Source organism: Anomaloglossus baeobatrachus, chromosome 2 (assembly GCF_048569485.1).
Source record: "Anomaloglossus baeobatrachus isolate aAnoBae1 chromosome 2, aAnoBae1.hap1, whole genome shotgun sequence".
NCBI classification, from domain to species: Eukaryota; Metazoa; Chordata; class Amphibia; order Anura; family Aromobatidae; genus Anomaloglossus; species Anomaloglossus baeobatrachus.
This window is the reverse complement of record NC_134354.1, coordinates 78,424,884-78,447,873: the sequence shown is the minus strand read 5'-3', so window position 1 is coordinate 78,447,873 and position 22,990 is coordinate 78,424,884. Positions and strand designations below refer to the sequence as shown.

The 22,990-nt window shown below is 41.3% G+C and overlaps 1 protein-coding gene across 3 annotated transcripts in view; it reads right to left on the bottom strand.

The window, feature by feature from the left end:
• Positions 1-8,391: 8,391 nt before the first annotated feature.
• Positions 8,392-22,990, bottom strand: part of HTR1F (5-hydroxytryptamine receptor 1F) — a 417,661-nt gene continuing 403,062 nt past the window's right edge. For all 3 annotated transcript variants that reach the window (XM_075333085.1, XM_075333084.1, XM_075333086.1), the window contains one exon: positions 8,392-11,184. In XM_075333085.1, coding sequence (XP_075189200.1) covers positions 10,053-11,144 — 1,092 coding nt within the window. In that variant the 5' untranslated portion in view covers positions 11,145-11,184 and the 3' untranslated portion in view covers positions 8,392-10,052. The remainder of the gene's footprint in view (positions 11,185-22,990) is intronic.

The window sequence follows — 22,990 nt, the reverse complement described above, 5'->3', positions numbered from 1 at the left end:
ATATTTTTTATTGAAAATGTACCAATATAATAAGAAATAAAACATGATTTGTTTTTCCTCTTTTACTTATTTATTATTATATTGGTGAATTTTCAGTAAAAAATATTATTTTAATTTTATCTATTTTGATGGTAACCTTTTTTCAGTGGTCCACAATTGGGCTTCGGGTTGTTGGAAACAATGACACAATTAGTGCAATATATATTGTCAGCAAGGAACTAAGAACCAGAATAGTAAACATAGTAATGACCATAGTGTTTAGTTGTTAAAGGGGTTTTCAAGGAGTAACTTTTCCCTCCCAATCAGCATTTGCTAGGTTAAAATAGTAACCTCACTTGTTACCCGCCCTTTTCCAGTGGTGCTTCTCCAATGCTGCTCTGGTGTTTATTGACAGGATACAGCAGTGACATGAATGCAGAGAATATGAGCTAAGCGGCTTTTGTCATCTGCATTGGCCACTTAGCCCAAATATTGGCTGCATCCGTCACATGCGCTGTAATCTTGATGTCACTACTGTGAATAGCAGGAGAGGTGAAGAGTTAAGGCCCCGTTACACGCAATGACGTATCTAACGATATATCGCCGGGGTCACGGATTCCGTGACGCATATTCAGCATCGTTAGCGAAGTCGTTGCGTGTGACACCAACGAGTGACCGTTAACGATGGAAAATACTCACCTTATCGTTGATTGTTGACACGTCGTTCATTTTCAAAAAATCGTTGATTGTTGAGGACTCAGGTTGTTCGTCGTTCCTGAGCCAGCACACATCGCTACATGTGACAACCCGGGAACGACGAACATCTCCTTACTTGTGGCCGCCGGCAATGAGGAAGGAAGGAGGTGGGCGGGATGTTACGGCCGCTCATCTCCTTCCCTCCTCTTCTATTGGGCGGCCGTTTAGTGACGCCGCTGTGACGTTGCTGTGACGCCGAACGCACCTCCCCCTTGAAAGAGGGATTGTTCAGCGGCCACAGCGACGTCGCTGAACAGGTATGTGCATGTGATGCTGCTGTAACGATATTGTTTGCTATGGCAGCAATCACCACATGTCGCACGAACGACGGGGGCGGGTGCTATCGCTCGCGACATCGCTAGCGATGTCGCAGCATGTAAAGCACCCTTTAGACATGGAAAGGGAGATTAATAACACTTGAGTTTCTTATTTTTATTATTTTAACATAGAGGAAGCTTAAAGAGGTGGCTAGATGGGGCCACATCAATTTAAAGCAGGGAAAGCTGGCTTTTTCTAAATACCTTCTTTTTCCAATTCAGCCTGTGAGCGACACTGTAAGCTCTCCACTCCACTATCACTGTAAGCTCATCCCCATCACATGACTGGTGACCTAGGCTGCTGTGGCCTCTGATGTCCAGTGATGTCATGTCATCTTCCGAAATTGGAAGTTGACTTGACATCACCGAGGCGGGACCCAGTCTCCGTGAGTGACTGCGCTATGGGCAGAGTTTCATTGCACGTCACATCATCTCTTGCAGCTCTCTGTTAAGAGATGAAGGTGAGAGCATGTGAGATACTGGGCTGTGATGTGCAATGACACTCCACCCATTCCCCATGGATGCAGCAAACACCGCCTTTATTGCTAGGAATCAGTCAGAGAGGGAGTGTGGCCCTTATTAGGGTCACAAAACTCCCTGAGCCTAGCACACCAGTCTAATGACATGCTATTTATGATCATGGGATATACCTGCAGTCCCTCCCTCGCTGGGTTGACAGTCACCAGTATAGCAGGATACATAAGGAACAATGCCAACCCATTCTGCAGTCCATTGGCTCAGCAGTCATGGAACAACGGGCAACTATGTGTCCTGGGCCATGACAGCTCCAATAAGTTATGCCCTTTTCTGGGGCCTTTGACAATACCCACCTCTTGGCACCCTGGATGCTCCTGATTTGTGGTTTGTTAGTTTCCTTCTTTTGGGTGTCAGTCCCCTGCTGGAGACCCCAGTCTGGTGATGGTACATCCCATTGCTTCTACTCCAATGAATTCTTTACCACCTAGTACCTTTCCATCAGCCCCACAAGGTCATCGGCATTTTGGGGATCTCCTTGGGCAACCCAAGTCTGCACCCCACTCCACCTTTTTGTCTGGGGTGGATGACTCTTGGCAAATCAAACATCTGGGAGTGAGAATGTTTTTCGCTGTGATACGCCTTGTGGTGGACCCATTGTGCAATAACAGTCATACTTACCCCTTGGTGCGCCAATATTTCTGGTTTTAATTTTCTGTATTCTTTAGCATCCTTTAAGGTCAGATCATAATGTGCTTTCTGTGGCTCTCTGGTTAAATATGGTGCCAGCATCTCAGCCCATTGCTCCTGTTGCAGCTTCTCCCATTCTCTTTTGAAGGCAGTTAAAAATGCCCCAAGATCATCCCCCAAGGTCATGATTTGTAACAGCCATCTTACCGCCTTACAGATGTGGGATTCATCACCTTGGTTTGAGGGTGGGGCAATCGCCATGCCATAGACTGGTTCTGCTAGAAGATCCAGCTGCTACTGAAGCGCCTGCTGTTGCTGCTGCTGCACTTGCTGTTGTTGCTGCTGGACCTGTTGAATCAGCAGTTAATTTGTTTTATGTTGCTAATGCAGGGCTTGCTATTGCTGTATATTGGCCTGCACTAGCTCCTCCATTTTGTCCAACTGTGCTCTCATACTTTTGCCGCCCTCACCCAGAAGATTCAGTTAACCTTTTTTCTTTATAACAATTTGGGTTTTTGCAACAGCTATTTCAGTTTCATATATCTAATAAATGATGGACTCAGTAATATTTCTGAATCGAAATGAGGTTTATTGTACTAACAGAAAATGTGCAATCTGCATTTAAACTAAATTTGACAGGTGCATAGGGGCACCCTTATCAATTTCTTGTTTTGAACACTCCTAACTTCTTTTTACTGACTTACTGAAGCACTAAATTGGTTTTGTACCCTCATTGAGCTTTGAACTTCATAGGCAAGTGTATCCAATCATGAGAAAAGGTATTTAAGGTGGCCACTTGCAAGTAGTTCTCCTATTTGAATCTCCTATGAAGAGTGGCATCATGGGCTCCTCAAAACAACTCTCAAATGATCTGAAAACAAAGATTATTCAACATAGTTGTTCAGGGGAAGGATACAAAAAGTTGTCTCAGAGATTTAAACTGTCAGTTTCCACTGTGAGGAACATAGTAAGGAAATGGAAGAACACAGGTACAGTTCTTGTTAAGCCCAGAAGTGGCAGGCCAAGAAAAATATCAGAAAAGCAGAGAAGAAGAATGGTGAGAACAGTCAAGGACAATCCACAGACCACCTCCAAAGACCTGCAGCATCATCTTGCTGCAGATGGTGTCACTGTGCATCGGTCAACAATACAGCGCACTTTGCACAAGGAGAAGCTGTATGGGAGAGTGATGCGAAAGAAGCCGTTTCTGCAAGCACGAGAGTCGCCTGAGGTATGCAAAAGCACATTTGGAAAAGCCAGTTACATTTTGGATGAAGGTCCTGTGGACTGATGAAACAAAGATTGAGTTGCTTGGTCATACAAAAAGGCATTATGCATGGAAGCAAAAAAACACGGCATTCCAAGAAAAGCACTTGCTATCCACAGTAAAATTTGGTGCAGGTTCCATCATGCTTTGGGGCTGTGTGGCCAATGCCGGCACCGGGAATCTTGTTAAAGTTGAGGGTTGCATGGATTCAACTCAGTATCAGCATATTCTTGACAATAATTTGCAAGAATCAGTGACGAAGTTGAAGTTACGCAGGGGATGGATATTTCAGCAAGACAATGATAAAAAACACAGCTCCAAATCTACGCAGGCATTCATGCAGAGGAACAATTACAATGTTCTGGAATGGCCATCCCAGTCCCCAGACCTGAATATCATTGAACATCTGTGGAATTATTTGAAGCGTGCTGTCCATGCTCGGCGACCATCAAACTTAACTGAACTGGAATTGTTTTGTAAACAGGAATGGTCAAATATACCTTCATCCAGGATCCAGGAACTCATTAAAAGCTGCAGGAAGCGACTAGAGGCTGTTATTTTTGCAAAAGGAGGCTCTACAAAATATTAATGTCACTTTTATGTTGAGGTGCCCATACTTATGCACCTGTCAAATTTAGTTTAAATGCAGATTGCACATTTTCTGTTAGTACAACAAACCTCATTTCAATCCAGAAATATTACTCAGTCCATCAGTTATTAGATATATGAAACTGAAATAGCTGTTGCAAAAACCTAAATTGTTATAAAGAAAAAAGGTTAACATTAATAGGGGTGCCCAAACTTTTTCATATGACTATATCTACCCTTTAGTATTTTACCAGTGATGATCTTGCAACATGTATGCTTTTTTTTTATTTTAACCTTCTGACAAACTATTAGTTTTTTTGTGGGGGAACTCTGGGGACTTTATTACTGTATATACGTATTTTACCAACTTTCTATTGTAAACCAATTTTTTGTGTAGCTGACATAATAAGCCGTCTACTGTTCTACTAATGCTCTGTTTATATAGACATAATGGAATATTTATTTGCTAGGTTGGTTCTATTATTACACTAGAAGACCTTACATGCCAATGCAATTAATTTCAATATGGCCCAGTTAAAGGGAATATGTCACTAGGTTTTTGCCACCTAATTTGAGTCCAGCATAATGTAGAAAAAGATGCCCTGATTCCAGCGATGTGTATCTTACTGGTCTGCTTGTTATAGTTTTGATAAAATTACTCTTATCAGCAGGAGGTTATACAGAGCTCAGCATTCAGAGAACTGGTAGATCTGGATAAGATAAACAGCAAGCAGCCCAGTAAGTGACACATTGCTGGAATAAGAGTCTTCGGTAGAGATGAGCGTGGATTGGATCATAATTGCCAAACCTGCCTGAGATTGCCAATCAGATCGTCAATCCTAGCTGATTCGATCGTCGATCCTAGCCAAACCCATTAAATTCAATGGGAGGCAAAAGTGATGTGTTGTAAATAGGTTTAGGGGAACTGTAAAATAAAAAAAATAAAAAAGGGTTAAAGCAGTACATACTTACAGTGTCTCTCCATGGCTGCAGTGCTACTTCTAGAGTGGATAATTATCCCTCATACGTGTTCACTGCTTTCCCCTTCCACCAGCATCTCTGATTGGATATTGTTGGATTACACCCACACTCTTGGAGACAGTGTCTGTGATTGGTTGGAATCACCAACAATGTCTGTGTCCTTTTACTAGTGATCAATAAATAAAAATGTAATAGGGTCCCCTCTGTATTAACACCAGCACAGATAAAGCCATGGCTACAGGTTGCAGCCCCAGCCATGTGCTTATTATGGTTGTGTATCAAAATAACTGCACAGCATTTTTTCATATATTTATTCATTTATTTTACAGCAGCAATATAATGCTGTCAGAGAGAGTAGTGGCGCGGTCTGTCTGCAGCCAATCAGAGATGCTGGTGGGCAGGGAAAGCAGTGAATATGTATGAGGGATAATTATCGGCTACTGAAGTAGAGCTGAAGTCGTAGAGAGACTCTGTAAGTATGTACTGCTTTAACCCTTTTGCTTCCTTTTTTTTTACAGTGGCCAATCATAGAATCATAGAATGGTAGAGTTGGAATGGACCTCCTGGGTCATCTAGTCCAACCCCCTGCTCAAAGCATGATTCATTTAATCATCCCAGACAGATGTCCGTCCAACCTCTTTTTAAAGACTTCCATTGAAGGAGAACTCACAACCTCTCGTGGCAGCCTGTTCCACTCATTGATCACCCTCACTGTCAAAATTTTTTTTCTAATATCTAATCTGTGTCTCCTCCCCATCAGTTTCATCCCATTGCTTCTAGTCTTTCCTTGTGAAAATGAGAATAAAACTGATCCCTCTACAGTGTAACAGCCTTTAAGATATTTGTAGACAGCTATTAAGTCTCCTCTCAGTCTTCTCTTTTGCAAGCTAAACAATCCTAAATCCTGTAACCGTTCCTCATATGACATGATTTGCAGACCAGTCACCATTCTGGTCACTCTTCTCTGAACTTGCTCCAGTTTGTTGGTGTCTTTTTTAAAATGTGGTGCCCAGAACTGGACACAATATTCCAGATGAGGTCTGACCAAAGAGGAGTAAAGGGGGATAATGACTTCATGTGATCTAGACTGTATGCGTCTGTTAATGCATCCTAGAATTGTGTTTGCCTTTTTTGCTGCTGCGTCACACTGTTGACTAATGTTCAGTCTGTGATCTATTAGTATACCTAAGTCTTTTTCACACATGCTTTTGGCTAGCTCTATTCCTCCCATGCTGTACATGCTCATTTCATTATTCTTGCCAAGATGTATGACTTTGCATTTCTCACTGTTAAAAACCATTCTATTAGTTGCTGCCCATTATTCCAGCTTGTTTAGATCTTGTTGAATCCTCTCTTTCTCTTTTCTAGTATTAGCTATTCCTCTTAGCTTTGTGTCATCAGCAAATTTAATCAGTTTACCCTTAATACCTTCATCTAAATCATTGATAAAGATATTGAACAACACGGGGCCCAGGACAGAGCCCTGTGGTACCCCACTTGAGACAGTCTTCCAACTAGATGTGCAGCCATTTATGACCAGTCCTTGACTCCGATCACTAAGCCAGTTACGAATCCATCTAACAGTTGCCTTGTCCATTTCACACTCGGTCATTTTTTCAATAAGGATTGTATGAAATACTTTGTCAAATGCTTTACTGAAGTCAAGATATACTATATCTACTGCATTTCCCTGATCCACCCAGTCAGTGATTTTGTCATAGAAGGAAATTAAGTTAGTCTGACATGACTTATTAGTTACAAACCCATGCTGGCTCTGGTTAATGACTTCATTACTTCACATGGCTGGGATAGCAGGGAGAGGATGGTTTTTGCTATCCAAACATTTACAGATCATTGGCAAAATTGCCGACTTTTGTCGTAAATGTTAGGATGTTCAATCCCTTTCCGATCCTGCCAAAGATCATACTATTTTAACATTTTCCCATCTTTGCTGATCAGGATAGTCTTCTGCCTCTGTGGCTTTCCCTGGCAAAATAAGTCTGACAAGACAACTCATTTCAAAAGCTACTGATGGTTAATTATGCCCTGTCCGAAATTCTGAAACACACTTAGTTTTATGTGAACTTTCAGCCAAAGCTCCTACTCCTTGTCACACAGTCACAAGATTTTGAGGATAACACTCTGGCTTCTTACAGCCACCACTAGAGGGAGCACCCTGCTTATGGATTTATACAATTAGTTTTAAAGCAAAGAGAGCTGTATAAATCTGTATAACATGAGCCTCCTGGTAACACTTGATGTTGAATGCAATGGCTATGAGATTGGAATCTGGTGAAATCATTTAGTGCCAGTCTTACACTTACTATGGGCTCTATTAAATTGGTTGTACACTACTTGGATAACCCCTTCTCCTTCCCCTTGTTGACCTCTGTAAATATACATAAACCTATACTCACCTTGGGTGCGGCTGTGGTTCAAGCGATGTTTGAAGCCATGTTCCCGGGGCCCACTACACATTTTTATGACAGGCAAGGCCTGTGATCAATTAGACCCAACTTCCTTCTCTCTGCCTTCGGACATTTGAGCAAGAAGTCTGAGCAACTCTCACATCCTGCTCAAATGTGCGAAGGCAGGGAGACAGATGCCGGTTGCTGATTGGTCAGTAGACTCTTGTGTCATAACAGTGTCAAGTGGGCACTGGGAAGACGGCTTCAAACAACATTGGAGCCATGGCTGCATCAGAGGTGAGTATAGACTTATTTATTTTTTCGGAGGCAAACAAGTTGAATGAGTAGTGGTTTTCCAAGTAGTGGAGAACCCCTTTAAGAAGTAAGGGCAAGAACAGATGGTGTGTCTAAATTTCACATGACCTATACACACCCACATGTGGTCCCAAATAACCCCCAATTTACTGACAAACTTGTATGGCCGATCATCAATATGTGGGTGTTCCCTCCTGTTACCACAACTGACTCACAAACCTTACATTGGCATATCTCTCTCCACAAGAAGATGTTATTTGTTAACTTCCCACTCAGAGGTCTCTCACCTAGCCAAATCCAATCTCCTGCTTTGCACTGAGGAGGGGCAAAACTCAACCAATGCAATTTATGTTTTGGCATGTTATGCTAAGTCATGTGGCACTGGCAAGGCTCATGAAAGGGTTGATATTGACTTTTAGGATTGCGACATCCAATAGGTAGCACATGAGATCAAGTCCTCTTCCTTTTGAAGAGGCTATTTGCATATAAAGCTCTTTCTTAGACCTGTTGTTGCTACAATTACAAGCAAATTATAAAATTTCTTTTGAAAATAAAGAATTTATTTCACATTTTGTTACATATTCTCTTGATCTTTTCACATTTAATTTTATCGGAAATGTTGAAAATGCCATATGTACACAATGTAGTTAAATTAAATCAATACAGACATAACAAATGAAATATGACATATTATATCAATGATCATTTTAACAAGTTCTTATTTAGTAGATAAAACAAAGCCATATCATTGAATATATTGGGATAACTTTGTTCATAGTCTAATCATCCATCTGACCTAAATAACTTGAAATAGTGACATGGACATACATTACATGGCCAAAAAATGTGAATATCTAACATCAACATACTTGATGAACATCTTATTATAAGAAACACTGAATTTTCAAACATTAAAAAAATACATTTTGAAAAGCTAAGTATCAGTCAAGTGCGAATTTCAGGTGTTTTTAGTACATTTTGCTTCAGAAACACTCTGAAAACACATATGCATTTTTACCTGCAAATTTTTAAAATCTAAGGAGATTTCTATAAATCATCAAAGTCCAAAAAAGGCATCAAAAACTCATCACAGTCTTGGAAACTTACCATGAGTCTTTTTCCTTAGTTTTTGAAATGGTTAATGAACAGAAGCTTCAAGTTTTTGAGGAGGATTTGAAGAGTTTCCACTAATTTTCTAATCCAAAAACTCCCTAAGGTCTTGTGCGTACACTGCTTTTTTTGCTGTATTTTTGCTGCTTTTTTTGTGGAGTTTGGGTACAGTTTGTGTTTCTAAACTGCATGTATGACCTTCCCCAGCAAGGTCCATGAGAAATCCGAAACGCACGTTGCTTCTTTTTTGCCTGCAGTTTTGGCTGCAGAAAAAAGAAGCAGCATGTCGCTTCTTTTCTGCGTCTTTCCCTGCTTTTTGCCATTGACAATGTTACAAAACCGCAGGGGCAAAAAAATAGGCAAAAACGAAATGAACGCAGCAAAAATGCAGCAAAAACGCATACATTTAGGTACACTTTAAAATGCATTTTATTCTGATCCAAACACATGTTTTGGCAGGTTTACTATTTTGAGTGTGCAGCCGCTTATGTGATAGATGCACAATTTAGACTAATATATTTGTGCTTTAGAACTGTTTGTACTGCAGAATGGATGTGTATTATAGGGAAACGACGTGGTGTAACAAAAAAAGGGCATGATATAATATTAACAATGTGCATAAAATTGTGCCAAAAAAGTGGCACAGGAAAGACAAACTTAAAGATGGTGTAATGTCAAAGTGACCAAAGATACGTTAACTAAAAGATGGGGTAAGGTCAGACAAAACGATTAAAGATACATTAAATTTGGCAAAATTTTAGACTTTCCAGTCTGAGTTTGAACTGTTTAAATATTAGATAGAATTATTAAATGTTCTATTTTATATTCATAGGCATATGAATGATTTTTATGATGTTTATGTTGATTTTTATGATGTTATTTGAAAAAATAATTTTAACAGCTTTAACTGCTTCCTTTATATCTTGCATATGTGCTTCACATATTCTCATCCTTCAAAAGATGTATTCACAGTAATAGATAAATGAATAAACAGCAGCATAGTATCAGGCAATGTCAAGGTTAAAGGTTATTATAGCTTTTAGGTGAAACTTTTCTGTAAGAAAATATGGTGGTCGTTGGTCTGCTTAACTTAATTGTTCTGTTGCGTAAAATGAGGTTACAGAAAACAAAAGAAACACATAAAGAAACCTTTCATATGATATTTTTTCATAGATAGTGTCTGCAGCGTATTAGTTTCTGGAATGCTTTCTTAAAGTCTTCATTGAAGATGGTATAAATAAGAGGGTTAATTAAGGAGTTGAGGTATCCAAGCCACGTAAGGAAATTGGACATATCGTCTGAGATATAACATGCATCACAAATATTTACAATGACTTCCTTAACAAAGAACGGAAGCCAACAAATTACAAAAGCACCCAAGATTAAGCCCAAGGTGGTGGCAGCTTTGCGTTCTCTGTTGCTAGATATTCTTTGCTTCCTCATGGCTTTCTCATGCCTCATTTCAGCTCTGGGGTTCCGTACTGTGATATGGATCCTGTCGAAATCCGTCGAGTGATCTGAGAAAGACTTCTCTGCTATACACATTGTAGAACTTTTTCCACAAGCTTCTAGAAGAACTTGTCCGTTCTGTTCTTTTTCACATCGACTCATGTTCCTTTTATGATACAAGGATTTTGCAGCTCTATAAATTTTATAATAAAGGATGAGTATTAATGCCAACGGGATATAAAAGGCTCCAAAGGTCGAATAAATAGTAAAAACAATGTGGTCGTGTTTGATGATGCATTCATCATCACGGTTTTGTACTTGGTGTCGCCAGAATAAAAGTGGCATAGATAAGAATATAGAAATGATCCACACTATGGCAATCATGAAGGCAGCATGCTGGGGTGTTCGCTTTCTGGCATACTCCACTGCATCCGTAATAGCTCTATAACGATCCAGCGCAATAGCAGAGAGATGCAGTATAGAACATGTGCAACAGGTTATGTCAACGCTTAACCAGATGTCACAAACCGCTTGACCCATGACCCACGTTTCCTTTATAATGTACATAATGCTAAAAGGCATCACCAACACAGCGACCAGAAAATCCGTCACTGCCAGGGAACATATCAGATAGTTGGCAGGATGATGAAGCTTCCGTGTCACAATTATTGCAGCAATTACCAGGGAGTTTATTGCAGTTGTCATCAATGTCAAGATCGACAGAGTGAGTGAGATAAGAATTCTGCTTGTAATCCCTTTCGTTAGTTGTTCCGTGCAATTATTATATTCCGTGCTGTTGAGAATATCCATATTCTTTCTAAATGGAGAGTTCACAGTGGGGAGTTGATAACTGGAAAAAGAAAACAAGACACATTTAAGTATACCATTCTATCATTATGGAGGAAGCACTTCATTTATATATGGGATTAAAGGGGTTTTCCATTAAAAGTAAATGTCCATTGTTCTGGTTTACAAAAACTATTGAAATAGTCAAATACATGTAAGAGTTATTTCACAGATAAGTTTTTCCCTATCCAATGGACAATGGGGAATAACTTGATTAGCACTATTGGTTTGACCTCTGGAATCCTCAGTGATCTCAAGATGGAAACTCTATAACCTCGAGAACTTGGGTCTGCAGCCTCTACTTGAATGCATAGTTGAGCATGTTTGGCCTTCGCTCTTTTAATTGTCAATGTGACTAACGGAAATAGATGAGTACAGCACTCCGCTTTCGCAGCAATTCAGCAAATAATGAATGGAGTGGAGTATGTGCACATATGCTCTATTAAAGATGGAGCACTTTTCAGCCATTTTCTCAGTTCTAGAGCCATATTTGTCCCTAAAGTCAGTTTCCCCAGCATTCATCAAGTTATCCCCTATTGTATTACTGTTAGGAATGCTGGTTCTGTGTCTCCACCTGGGAGTGGATCAGGGCCAAAGCTACGCTACTCCGATCATACGTGCTGCTATTATCCTGCTGGCCCTAAAAGGGTACATTTTCAGCCTCCCCCGGTTACTAGGAAGGAGTCTGCTCACCCTGGAGGCAGAACTTCCATACACACAGGTAACCCATTCACTACCTGAGAGGGCTGTGTATATTGGAATGGTAAGTTATGAAAGGACGTGAGATAGAGAATATGGGACCCTGTTTTCCCAGGTTGCCAGGCAACACAGGACACTACTGTGTCTGGTTCTAGGCAGTGGTGGGATTGTGTCCATTCTGCTGTGCAGATTAGCAGTGAGTGGCTTTCTTGGAGTGATTGGGAGATATGCAACTCCTAAACATTTCCTCCAGCATCAGGCCGATTATTTCAACCATTTTCCCTCCCAGGTCAATGCTGTTTAATCCATTTTCTGCTTAGTAGTGGTGGTGAGTGAAGCCAGCATGTTTGTCTATTTTAACTGTAAATGTGAGGAGGGTTATGCTTTTGTTGTCTGTGGGGCTGAAATAAGTTTTTTTGAATGCCACTGTGGCCAAGGAGTTGGAGATTCTTCTTACTTCCTTGGATGCTTCTATAAGGCTATCCTCTCTGGACAATTCTCCCCTGCCTTAGAATATTGGGTACATAATGCACTGGTGAGTAAGTGTCTATCACAACAGGTTGTCTACACCGGGAGAAGGCATACTTTTTTATTTTACAGGATTTTCTGACTGCAGTGGTGTTAGGTCTTACTTGGCTTTGTACCCATAACCCCATTATTAACTGGGAAAAAAGGGGATATTGTTAAGTGGTCCAACAGCTGCCAAACCCAATGTATAATTAGGCCAGCTCAGGTGCTAGGTTCCACCTCCCAGGTTCTCTGTTATGTCTCAGAGTTCCCGCTGGTGTTCTCAAGAAGGAAACTCAGAAATTGCCACCATATAAAACTTATGACTGTTTCATCCAGCTCATTAAGCGGATGAAGCCCAAGGGTAAGATGTTTAACCTGGCGGAACCTGAGAGGTAGGCCATGAGATAGTATATTTGGGAAAATTTGGCCACGGGGTTTATCAATCCCTCTAAATCTCCGGTTGGAGCTGGGGTTTTTTGTGGCCAAGAAGGATGGAGGTTTGAGACTATGTATTGACTTTCTTGAGCTCAATTGTATAACTATAAGTAACCAGTTACCTCTCTCATTCATTATGAGTATTGTGTCATGCCCTTTGAGCTCTGCAATGCCCCAGTTGTGTTTTAAGAGCTTGTGAATGACATTTTTCATGATCTTGTGGGTATCTACAGACCTTGCTGCTGCAACATAAAAAAATCTATTCTATTCTTTAGTGATGCCACTGTTGGCTGCACTTAGTGTAAGACTGGCTTCTGGAGAACGGAAAGTGTTTGGAGGCAACTAGACAGGGATTATAGCCTTATAGTCCTTGCTAAAAGAGACAAGTGCTGCTAGAACCACTCACCACCACTGCCATGCAGAAACTGCAATAAACAGCATTGACCTGGGCTGAAAAAAATGGATGAAATAGACCACCTGATGCTGGTGGAAATGATCAGGTGTTGAATAGTACCTCCCAATCACTTCTAGAAAGCCACTCCTTGCTAGCCTGCAAAGCAGAATGGACACTATCCCACTACTGCCTAGAACCAGACACAACTTTATCCTGGGTTGCCTGGCAACTGGGGAATACAGCAGCTCATATTCCCCCAGGCAGTGAAACCTGTGGGCAACATGGTGTCCCATGGTCCCACACACGCCACCACACCACTATGTTCAGCTCCATCAGATTGGGACAGGTTACCTGCGTGTGTGGAACCTTCATCCCCATGGCGAACAGACCCTTTCCTGGTAATCGGGAGATGGCTGCTGATGTATGCAGTGCTTATGACTGTAGTAGCATACCACCGGACTGGATCCACTCCTGGATGGAAGCCCCGAACAACCAGTCCTTAAGGAATGAAGGGAGGAAAGGAGGGAGGAAGCAAGTTAAGAAGGAAGGGAGGGAGGGAGTAAAGAAAGAAATAAATTCTTTCCACATAATCCATTGTTCAAAGTATCAATAATAATGATAGATACAAATGACTGAATGATTTCTCGTTAAGTGAAATTGCTGAGCTTTGTGCCTTCCCAACAGATGTGTTTGCTCATATTTAAAACAGTAGACATCAGGCAGACAGGTGGATAAGGAAACTTTTGATGCTTTATCATTACTCTGGGGGGAGTATCAATATTACATGAGTGGGGTCTGACTCTCGGCAGTCCCATAGGATCAATTTTTTGAAGGATTGGCAGTGCACATGTGAACTCTGCAGCCGCTTCAATGTTTACACTGTGCTGTCTCCGGGCACTTTATCTTCTTTGTAGTGAAGCAAATGGTATGCTAAGTGCAGTTACACTTATCATGTAATTTAGAGGGAATAGTGGCAGAAATATTTTTTTTCACATTTACCAAAAAAGGATATAAAATAAAAGTTACGTGAATGAACTAAAGAATGCAAAACCTTACACAGCAATATCGATGAAAAAACATGCTAATAAAGGAGAAAGCTATGTTTATAAAGGCTATAATGTCAAGATAACCAGCTATTACATGTACTTATCTCATATATATATATATATATATATATATACACACAGTACAGACCAAATGTTTGCACGCATCTCATTCAAAGAGTTTTCTTTTTTTTATGACTCTAGAAATTGTAGATTCACATTGAAGACATCAACACTATAAATTAAAACATGGGGAATGAAATACTTAAAAAAGTAGGAAACAACTGAAAGTATGTCTTATATTCTAGGTTCTTCAAAGTAGCCACCTTTTGCTTTCATTACTACTTTGCACACTCTTGGCATTCTCTTGATGAGCGTCAAGAGGTAGTCACTGGAAATGGTTTTCCAACAGTCTTGAAGGAGTTCCCAGAGATGCTTAGCACTTGTTGGCCCTTTTGACTTCACTCTGCGGTCCAGCTCACCCTAACCATCTCGATTGGGCTCAGATCTGGTGACTGTGGAGACCAGCACTCCATCACTCTCCTTCTTAGTCAAATAGCCCTTATACAGCCTGGAGGTGTGTTTGGGGTCATTGTCCTGTTGTAAAATAAATGATGGTCCAACTAAACGCAAACCGGATGGAATAGCATGCCGCTGCAAGATGCTCTGTTAGCCATGCTGGTTCTGTATGCCTTCAATTTTGAATAAACCCCCAACAGTGTCACCAGCAAAGCACCATCATACCTCCTCCTTCATGCTTCACGGTGGGAACCAGGCATGTAGAGTCAATCCATTCACCTTTTCTGCAAAAGCCCGCTTTACACGCTGCAATATATTTTACAATGTGTCGGCAGGGTCACGTCGTAAGTGACGCACATCCGGCATCGTAAGGTACATTGCAGGGTGTGATAGGTACGTGCGATTGCGATTGAACGAAAATCCGTTCATCGCATACACATCTTGCCTTTCTCTAAAATAGAATGGCAGGTTGTTCAATGTTCCTGAGGTAGCACACATCGCAGTGTGTGACACCCCGGGAACGATGAACAGATCATACCTGCGTCCTGAAGCTCCTGGCTGACAATGCGGAAGGAAGGAGGTGGGCGGGATGTTTATGTCCCGCTCATCTCCGCCCCTCCGCTTCTACTGGCCGGCTGCTGAGTGACGTCGATGTGATGCTGAACGTCCCTCCCACTCCAGGAAGTGGACGTTCGTCACCCACAGCGAGGTCGTATGGACGGGTAAGTACGTGTGACAGGGGTTAATCGTTTGTGCGGCACGTTCATCAAATTGAACGTGCCGCACATACGATGGGGGCGTTGCAAATCGCATACCTTATCGTATGCAAAATTGCAATGTGTAAAGCAGGCTAAAGACACGGTGGTTGAATCCAAAGATCTCAAATTTAGACTCATCAGATCAAAGCACAGATTTCCACTGGTCTAATGTCCATTCCTTGTGTTCTTTAGCCCAAACAAGTCTCTTCTGCTTGTTGTCTGTCCTTAGCGGTGGTTTCCTAGCAGCTATTTTATCATGAAGGCCTGCTGCACAAAGTCTCCTCTCAATAGTTGTTCTAGAGAAGAGAAGGTGTGTCCAAACTTTTGGTCTGTACTGTATATGCAGTAAAATTATAGCAGCCGATATCAGGGCATCAGACATAGGTTTTGAGTCTATTCTATGCAGTAATTTGTTAATTTCTTAGGGATACAATTGCATTGCATACACACTCTATGACCACATGGTGTGAATATATCCTAATACACCTCTGTAGTCATCAATATATCCTGGAGCTTCCAGATATTTTCTTTTCTAGCTAATCTATCCCTATAAATCACTTCAGCTACTCGGCCATCTTTAACTTTGGTGTCATAAGAAAGTCTCGTCTTCTCGATTACCTTTTCAGGCACGTTTTGTACATTCATTTGTTTTCTGCTCGTGTCGTGATTTTACATTTCTGTTTCTTTTCTTATCATACATCAGTCCACATAAATAGCAGTCCAGATTTTATAGCACAGCGCGGTTGACATCCTGACAATGGCAATGTATAATAAAATAAAGATAAAACACAAATCATTCTTCACCATCCCCTGATCATAATACATTATCTCCTTCAATATCAAATGTTCACATCTCACACGCTCAGCATATGTCAGACTGTACGACAGCCTGATGAGCACGCATAATATGAAAAATACCACTTTATAGCATTTTTCATCATATTCATGAAAAACCTATGGCATAGTCATATAAAGTGATGCCACTTAATCTTGCATTTAAAAAATAATAAATTTGATTATCTGCCACGAATCCAGGATAGAAATACAAAACAGTGTAAACTTTAAAGAGAACCAGTCAGGTGCAATATACACCAGAACTACAAGCAGATCTGGATACATATTGCTAATCCCTGCTTAACCGTCCCTGTATACACTAGCATAGATAAAGAGATCTTTAGAAAAGTATTTCTAAAGATCCCATATGATATGCTAATGAGGCCAGCGACTAGTCCCCTGGGTGTTACTTTCCTTGTCTAGTCGGCCCCCTTAGTATGTAAGCACACCCCTGTGGGCATGCTAATGAATGCACAGCGTCAGAGGATGATCTCACTCACCTCTCTGCTGCCATCGTGTCCGACGCTTGGATTTCGGCTTAGTGTGCATGACCCCGGAGTTTCGATCATGCACACTATGAAGCCGGGTGTACGTGTCCTGGCTTCAAACTCATGTAGTGGGCATGACCAAAAGTCTGGGATCATGTGGACTGAGCTGAAATCCAGGAGTCAGACGCGATGGCAGTAGAGAGGTGAGTGAGACCATCTTTTGATGCTGCACATTCATTAGCATGTTAGCACACCCACAGGGGCGTACTTACGTGCTAAGGGGGCCAACTAGCCAAGGCAAGTAATCACCTTGCGACTAGTTGCTGGCGTCATTTGCATGCAGGGACCAAGCACAAAAAGATATGTCTTGACGCTGGCTACTGGGCTCACATAAAACTGGCCTTTTTTATGTGCGCTCTCAAATTTTTATTTATTTCCTTAGCAGTAATGTATAAATTCTTAGCAGTAATGTTAAATTCCTCTATCCAATGTTTGCAGTAATGTATAAATTCTTAGCAGTAATGTTAAATTCCTCTATCCAATGTTTGCATGCCTTATGTTTTCAGAGTGCAGCTGTTTATTTGTTAGCATATATGTTATGTTCAGTATGCACCTGTTCACACTTGTCTGTTAGGAAGTGTCATCATAATTTTCATTTAATCTGTAAAAGGGACCATCATATAAACTGAATATAAATCCCATGCATGATGTGAAAGTAGCCTAAGGTCTCATTCATATGGCAATTGAAATGCGCAGAGACAGTACTTCCCTTTGGTGTGAAGCCACGCGGCCTCCGGGCTATGCCGTACAGGCTGCATCCTGAGCCATCTGTACATTTGAAGATATACTTGGAAACTACGCTTCTAGTGGAGAATACAGTGGAACATAATGCATTCGATGGAGCGTGCCGCAATGCGCTGTATGCGTGTCTTATTACGGTGCTACACAACATGCATGAGCCCTTAGTATAGAATATTTGAACATTACTGACATTGTTGTACTTATGAAGAATAGTTCTAATTGAAGTGAATGCAAGCAGCCTCCTAATGAGCCTAACGAAGAATGAAGCTCATCTGATCCTCTGTAATGACTCCATTCACCCGGCATATTGCATGTCTTGTTTATGCATATTGGATTTATATGATATGATGATATAACCCTCTGGTCCATAGATGAGTCTTTCACAAGCTATTAATCAGTTTTTATTACAGCTCACTTGGTTTCTTCAAGCTACTAATTACGATGCAATATCTAATGAAGCAATGATTAGAAAAGGAAAAGTGACCCTGCTGAACAGCGGATTGTGTTAGCGGACACTGGCATGTTGCATTATTTTATTAAATATACTTGTCCGCCCTGACAGTGCAGGCTCATCAGCCCACAAAATGTTGTAAGATCAGTTAACACTGTTCATTATTTGTAAATGACGGCAGCCCCAAATGTGATCTTTTGTAGATGAAAGACACCGAAGAAGAACCCAAGAGAAACGAGCCGAGCCTGATTTCCTAATGCAGCTTACATGTGTCAGATTTGTCTAAGAATTACTGGCTAAAGAGGTTTCAATAAAATGATCCGTTTCCATACGCCTTACTAAGGCATATAAACTTCATAGATGGAAAGGGGGAAACCGTTCATGACCATGCTTATTACTCAAAAAAGAAAAGCACAAGGAGCTCTTCTCAATCTGCCGGACTGCTCATGTATTTCTTGGTTGGACATTTAATTTCAAAGGCCGGCATTTATTACTAAACACTTCTTGTAAGACTTGCAGCAGGTGAAATGTATGGCTGCTGCCTTTGTTAACAGCAGCTGATTGCAGTGGGTTTCAGAAACTACCTCTGAAGTGATTAACAATTTATTGGGGTGGTGTCATGCTTGCCGAGTGTAGCAAGCATGGTGAGGTGCATTCAGACCTATGTGCGTCTGATGCACACTAAAACAATGTGACTCCCTGGAACTAGTAAAAGGGGTAGGTAGGCACCTCCTAACCACACCTGCAGCTGTACCTCCTCTCCTCACCAGTCCCTATACAGTCTCTGCAACTGTCGCTATAAAAACACTATAATAGCTCTGACTAGTGAGGGGCAGGTGGGGTTCACTAGACCTCACTGCTGCACTAACAACACACCAGGGAAGTAAAGGCAAAGAGGGGGAAAATTAACAACCAAAAGGATATAGCTTGAGCACAGGAACTTGACTAGCAGAACCTTCCTCAAAGGCAGCCAGGACACAAATGACTTTGTATCTTCAGGGAATGCTGGGATACCCCTTTTTAAAGTTAAAGGGCATGACTACTTAGTAAGTGCAGCTGATAACTCAGCAAGGAACTGCTTTGGAAAAGCTGTAATAGCAAAATTGGCACTTAACCACTTCAGTGCCAAGAGAAATGAAACCCATTTAAATGAAGAGAGCCAGATGAGAGGCTCCAGTCCAAAGGCTGTCACTTGTCTTAACATTCAGGGAAGGGAGACGATCGTGACAGGTGGCTTCCATAGCCCAGTATATAAAGGGAATAATCTACTGCTGAAATAATTTGGTAAGACTAAATTTGTAAATCTGGTGATATACATTACATTAATATAGACCAGATCTGTCAATTATCAAACAATTGTTCGAATACGTCCCAAATCTCCTCTGACAGATGATGTGAAGAAAAAGAAGGATGGTAATGTTGACTTACATGTCTTATCCTTCTGCTTTCAGTAGGGATAAGTCATTAAGCATTCTGCTGGAGCGTACCTATGTGTATGGTTGTTTTTTCGTGAATTAATTTTTGTTGATTTCATCTGTCTAAGTTCCATGACTGAGCATGGATCATCTATACATTACACAATTCATTTGGTGCTCATTTACAGGCCTGTTTACATAAAACAAAGGACTATGATGACTAACGATCGTTAATACAGTGTCATGTTATGGCCAGTGCATCTCCTACACAGGACAATGTGTCGCAAAGAACAATGATTTTTTTTCGCTGATATAAACAATCCAATCACCTGATGAGTAACTGTTTTGTTCACTTGACAGATTATCACCGGCATGTTTACTCCGGTGGATAATTAGGAATGAGTTTTTTAACAAATGCTCATTCACTGATTATCTATTAATGTAAATGCCTCATTAGTCAGAGAAATGTTCTTTACTACTACATCTCCATGAAAGAATAATTCACATATTAATCTTTAAAAAGACTTATTTGACCACCAATATTGTCACTATTGAGTGAGGCCTCGTGTACAGGACAAAGCTCCACGGAATCCTTGTGCCTTCACGGTCCTTAGAGCAAAGCGAAGCAATAGAAGCATTGATTCTGGGGAGACTATGAAGATATGGTGGAAGCCAGTAAAGTCTGTGGCTGCTCTATAAGGTCTTTAAGGGCTTTGTGCACTTCAGATGTCATCTAGAGCCATAATAAGGTGTTATCCATAAGTCATTGGAACTAATATTCCAAATAAGAAGTTCCTTGGATTATTTTTAATGGGCAAAAGTCTTGGATTTGTCAGGACTGTCCCAACTTTTTAAGACAATGTATGTAAACCTTGACCAGAAAAGAGTGGTCCAGCTCAGTTTGGGGACACTCAGGTGGGGTCTGTGGTGTTTCCAAGCAGAACTAGGGGTTGGACTTAATGTCCTTATTCTGCACACAGCAATTTTTGGTAAGATAAAGTTTATTATTAGTTATCAATAGTAGGGTGGACCCTACCTCGTTTTTTTCATTAATTTATTAACAAGCACATTAAATTACACATGCAAGGCACAAATTATGTATCTGACGGATATCTATGTGCCTTGTGTGTTTACTGTACTTGTTAATAAATAAATAAGTGAAAAGAATGAAGTAGAGTCCCCTAGTTTTGATAACCAGCCAAGGTAAAGTGGACTGCTGGGGGTAATATTATCAGGCTGGGAAGGATAATGGTTATTTGAACCTTCCCCAGCTGGAAAAAAACAGCTGCAGTTACTACAGAATTGGCACATTCATAAGCTGTACCAATTCTGACGATCATCACGATTGGCAATTGGGGTAATTTTTTTGGGGGGTGGTTGATGTCAGCTGTGTAATAATGTCAGCAGAGGTGTCTATCATACACCCTCATTACTAATCCAGTAATAAAAACAAACATATCCTAATTTTTTCTTAGATTTCCTTTAGCAGTAATGAAGGTCTATATTCTTACATTTATGGTTTGCATGCATTAGCATTTCAGAGTGCAACTGCCTTTTTTTGTCATTATATGTCATGTTCAATTATGCACCTGTTCACACTGCATGTTAGGGTTAGGGAGTACCGTCAGTCTATTTGTCTACCATGTATGGCATAGGTGGTCTGCTTGACTGGAGACTGCCCTTCCCGTGGTTGTTCCTTCCCGGTAAAAGACCTGGCTAGTTTCCTGCCAGCGTTGAGAAACACGTGAGGGTGTCTCCACAGGCTTTCTTGTTTTGAATATTTCCCAGGGGGCATTGCTCTAGAATCACTGCGTTGAGAAACACGTGATGGTGTATCCGCGGTGTTGGATGTTGATCTCCCTAAGGTCAAACATCCTTCCTTATGTAGTCTTCTACTGGGCATTGCTCCCACCAGCCAGTTTCCTACTCCACACTGATGAGGGGCAAAAACCCCGAAACAGCTGTCTGTGGATGGATACCATGTTTGGCATAGGTGGTCTGCTTGACTGGAGACTGCCCTTCCCGTGGTTGTTCCTTCCCGGTGAAAGACCTGGCTAGCTTCCTGCCAGCGTTGAGAAACACGTGATGGTGTCTCCGCAGACTTTCTTGTTTTGAATATTTCCCAGGGGGCATTGCTCTAGAATCACTGCGTTGAGAAACACGTGATGGTGTCTCTGCGGTGTTGGATGTTGATCTCCCTAAGGTCAAACATCTTTGCTTATGTAGTCTTCTACTAGACATTGCTCCCACTAGCCAGTTTCCTACTCCACACTGATGTGGGGCAAATACCCCGAAACAGCTGTCTGTGGATGGATACCATGTTTGGCATGGAGACTGCCCTTCCCGTCGTTGTTCCTTCCCGGTGAAAGACCTGGCTAGTTTCCTGCCAGCGTTGAGAAACATGTGACGGTGTCTCCGCAGGCTTTCTTGTTTTGAATATGTCCCAGGGGGCATTGCTCCTAGAATCGCTGCGTTGAGAAATGTGATACGTGATGGTGTCTCCGCGGTGTTGGATGTTGATCTCCGTAAGGTCAACCATCCTTGCTTATGTATGTATATATATATATATATATATATATATATATACACACTGTGTGCAGAATTATTAGGCAAATGAGTATTTTGATCACGATAATTTTCATACATGTTGTCCTACCCCAAGTTATATAGGCTTGAGAGCCAACTGCCAATTAAGTAAATTAGGTGATGTGCATCTCTGTAATGAGGAGGGGTGCGGTGTAATGACATCAACACCCTAAATAAGGTGTGCTTAATTATTAGGCAACTTCCTTTCCTTTGGTAAAATGGGTCAGAAGAGAGTTTTGACGGGCTCTGAAAAGTCCAAAATTGTGAGATGTCTTGCAGAGGGATGCAGGAGTCTTGAAATTGCTAAACTTTTGAAGCGTGATCACTGAACAATCAAGCGTTTCATGGCAAATAGCCAACAGGGTTGCAAGAAGCATGTTGGGCAAAAAAGACGCAAAATAACTGCCCATGAATTGAGGCAAATCAAGCATGAAGCTACCAAGATGTCATTTGCCACCAGTTTGGCCATATTTCAGAGCTCCAACATTCCTGGAGTATCAAAAAGCATACTCAGGGACATGGTCAAGGTAAGGAAGGCTGAAAAACAACCACTTTTGAACAAGAAAAATAAGATAAAACGTCAAGACTGGGTCAAGAAATATCTTAAGACTGATTTTTCAAAGGTTTTATCGACTGATGAAATGAGAGTGACTCTTGATGGATCAGATGGATGGGCCAGAGGCTGGATCAGTAAAGGGCAGAAAGCTCCACTCCGACTCAGACGCCAGCAAGGTGGAGGTGGGGTACTGGTATGGGCTGGTATCATCAAATATGAACTTGTGGGACTTTTCAGGTTGAGGATGGAGTGAAGCTCAACTCCCAGACCTAGTGCCAGTTACTGGAAGACAACTTCTTCAAGCAGTGGTACAGGAAGAAG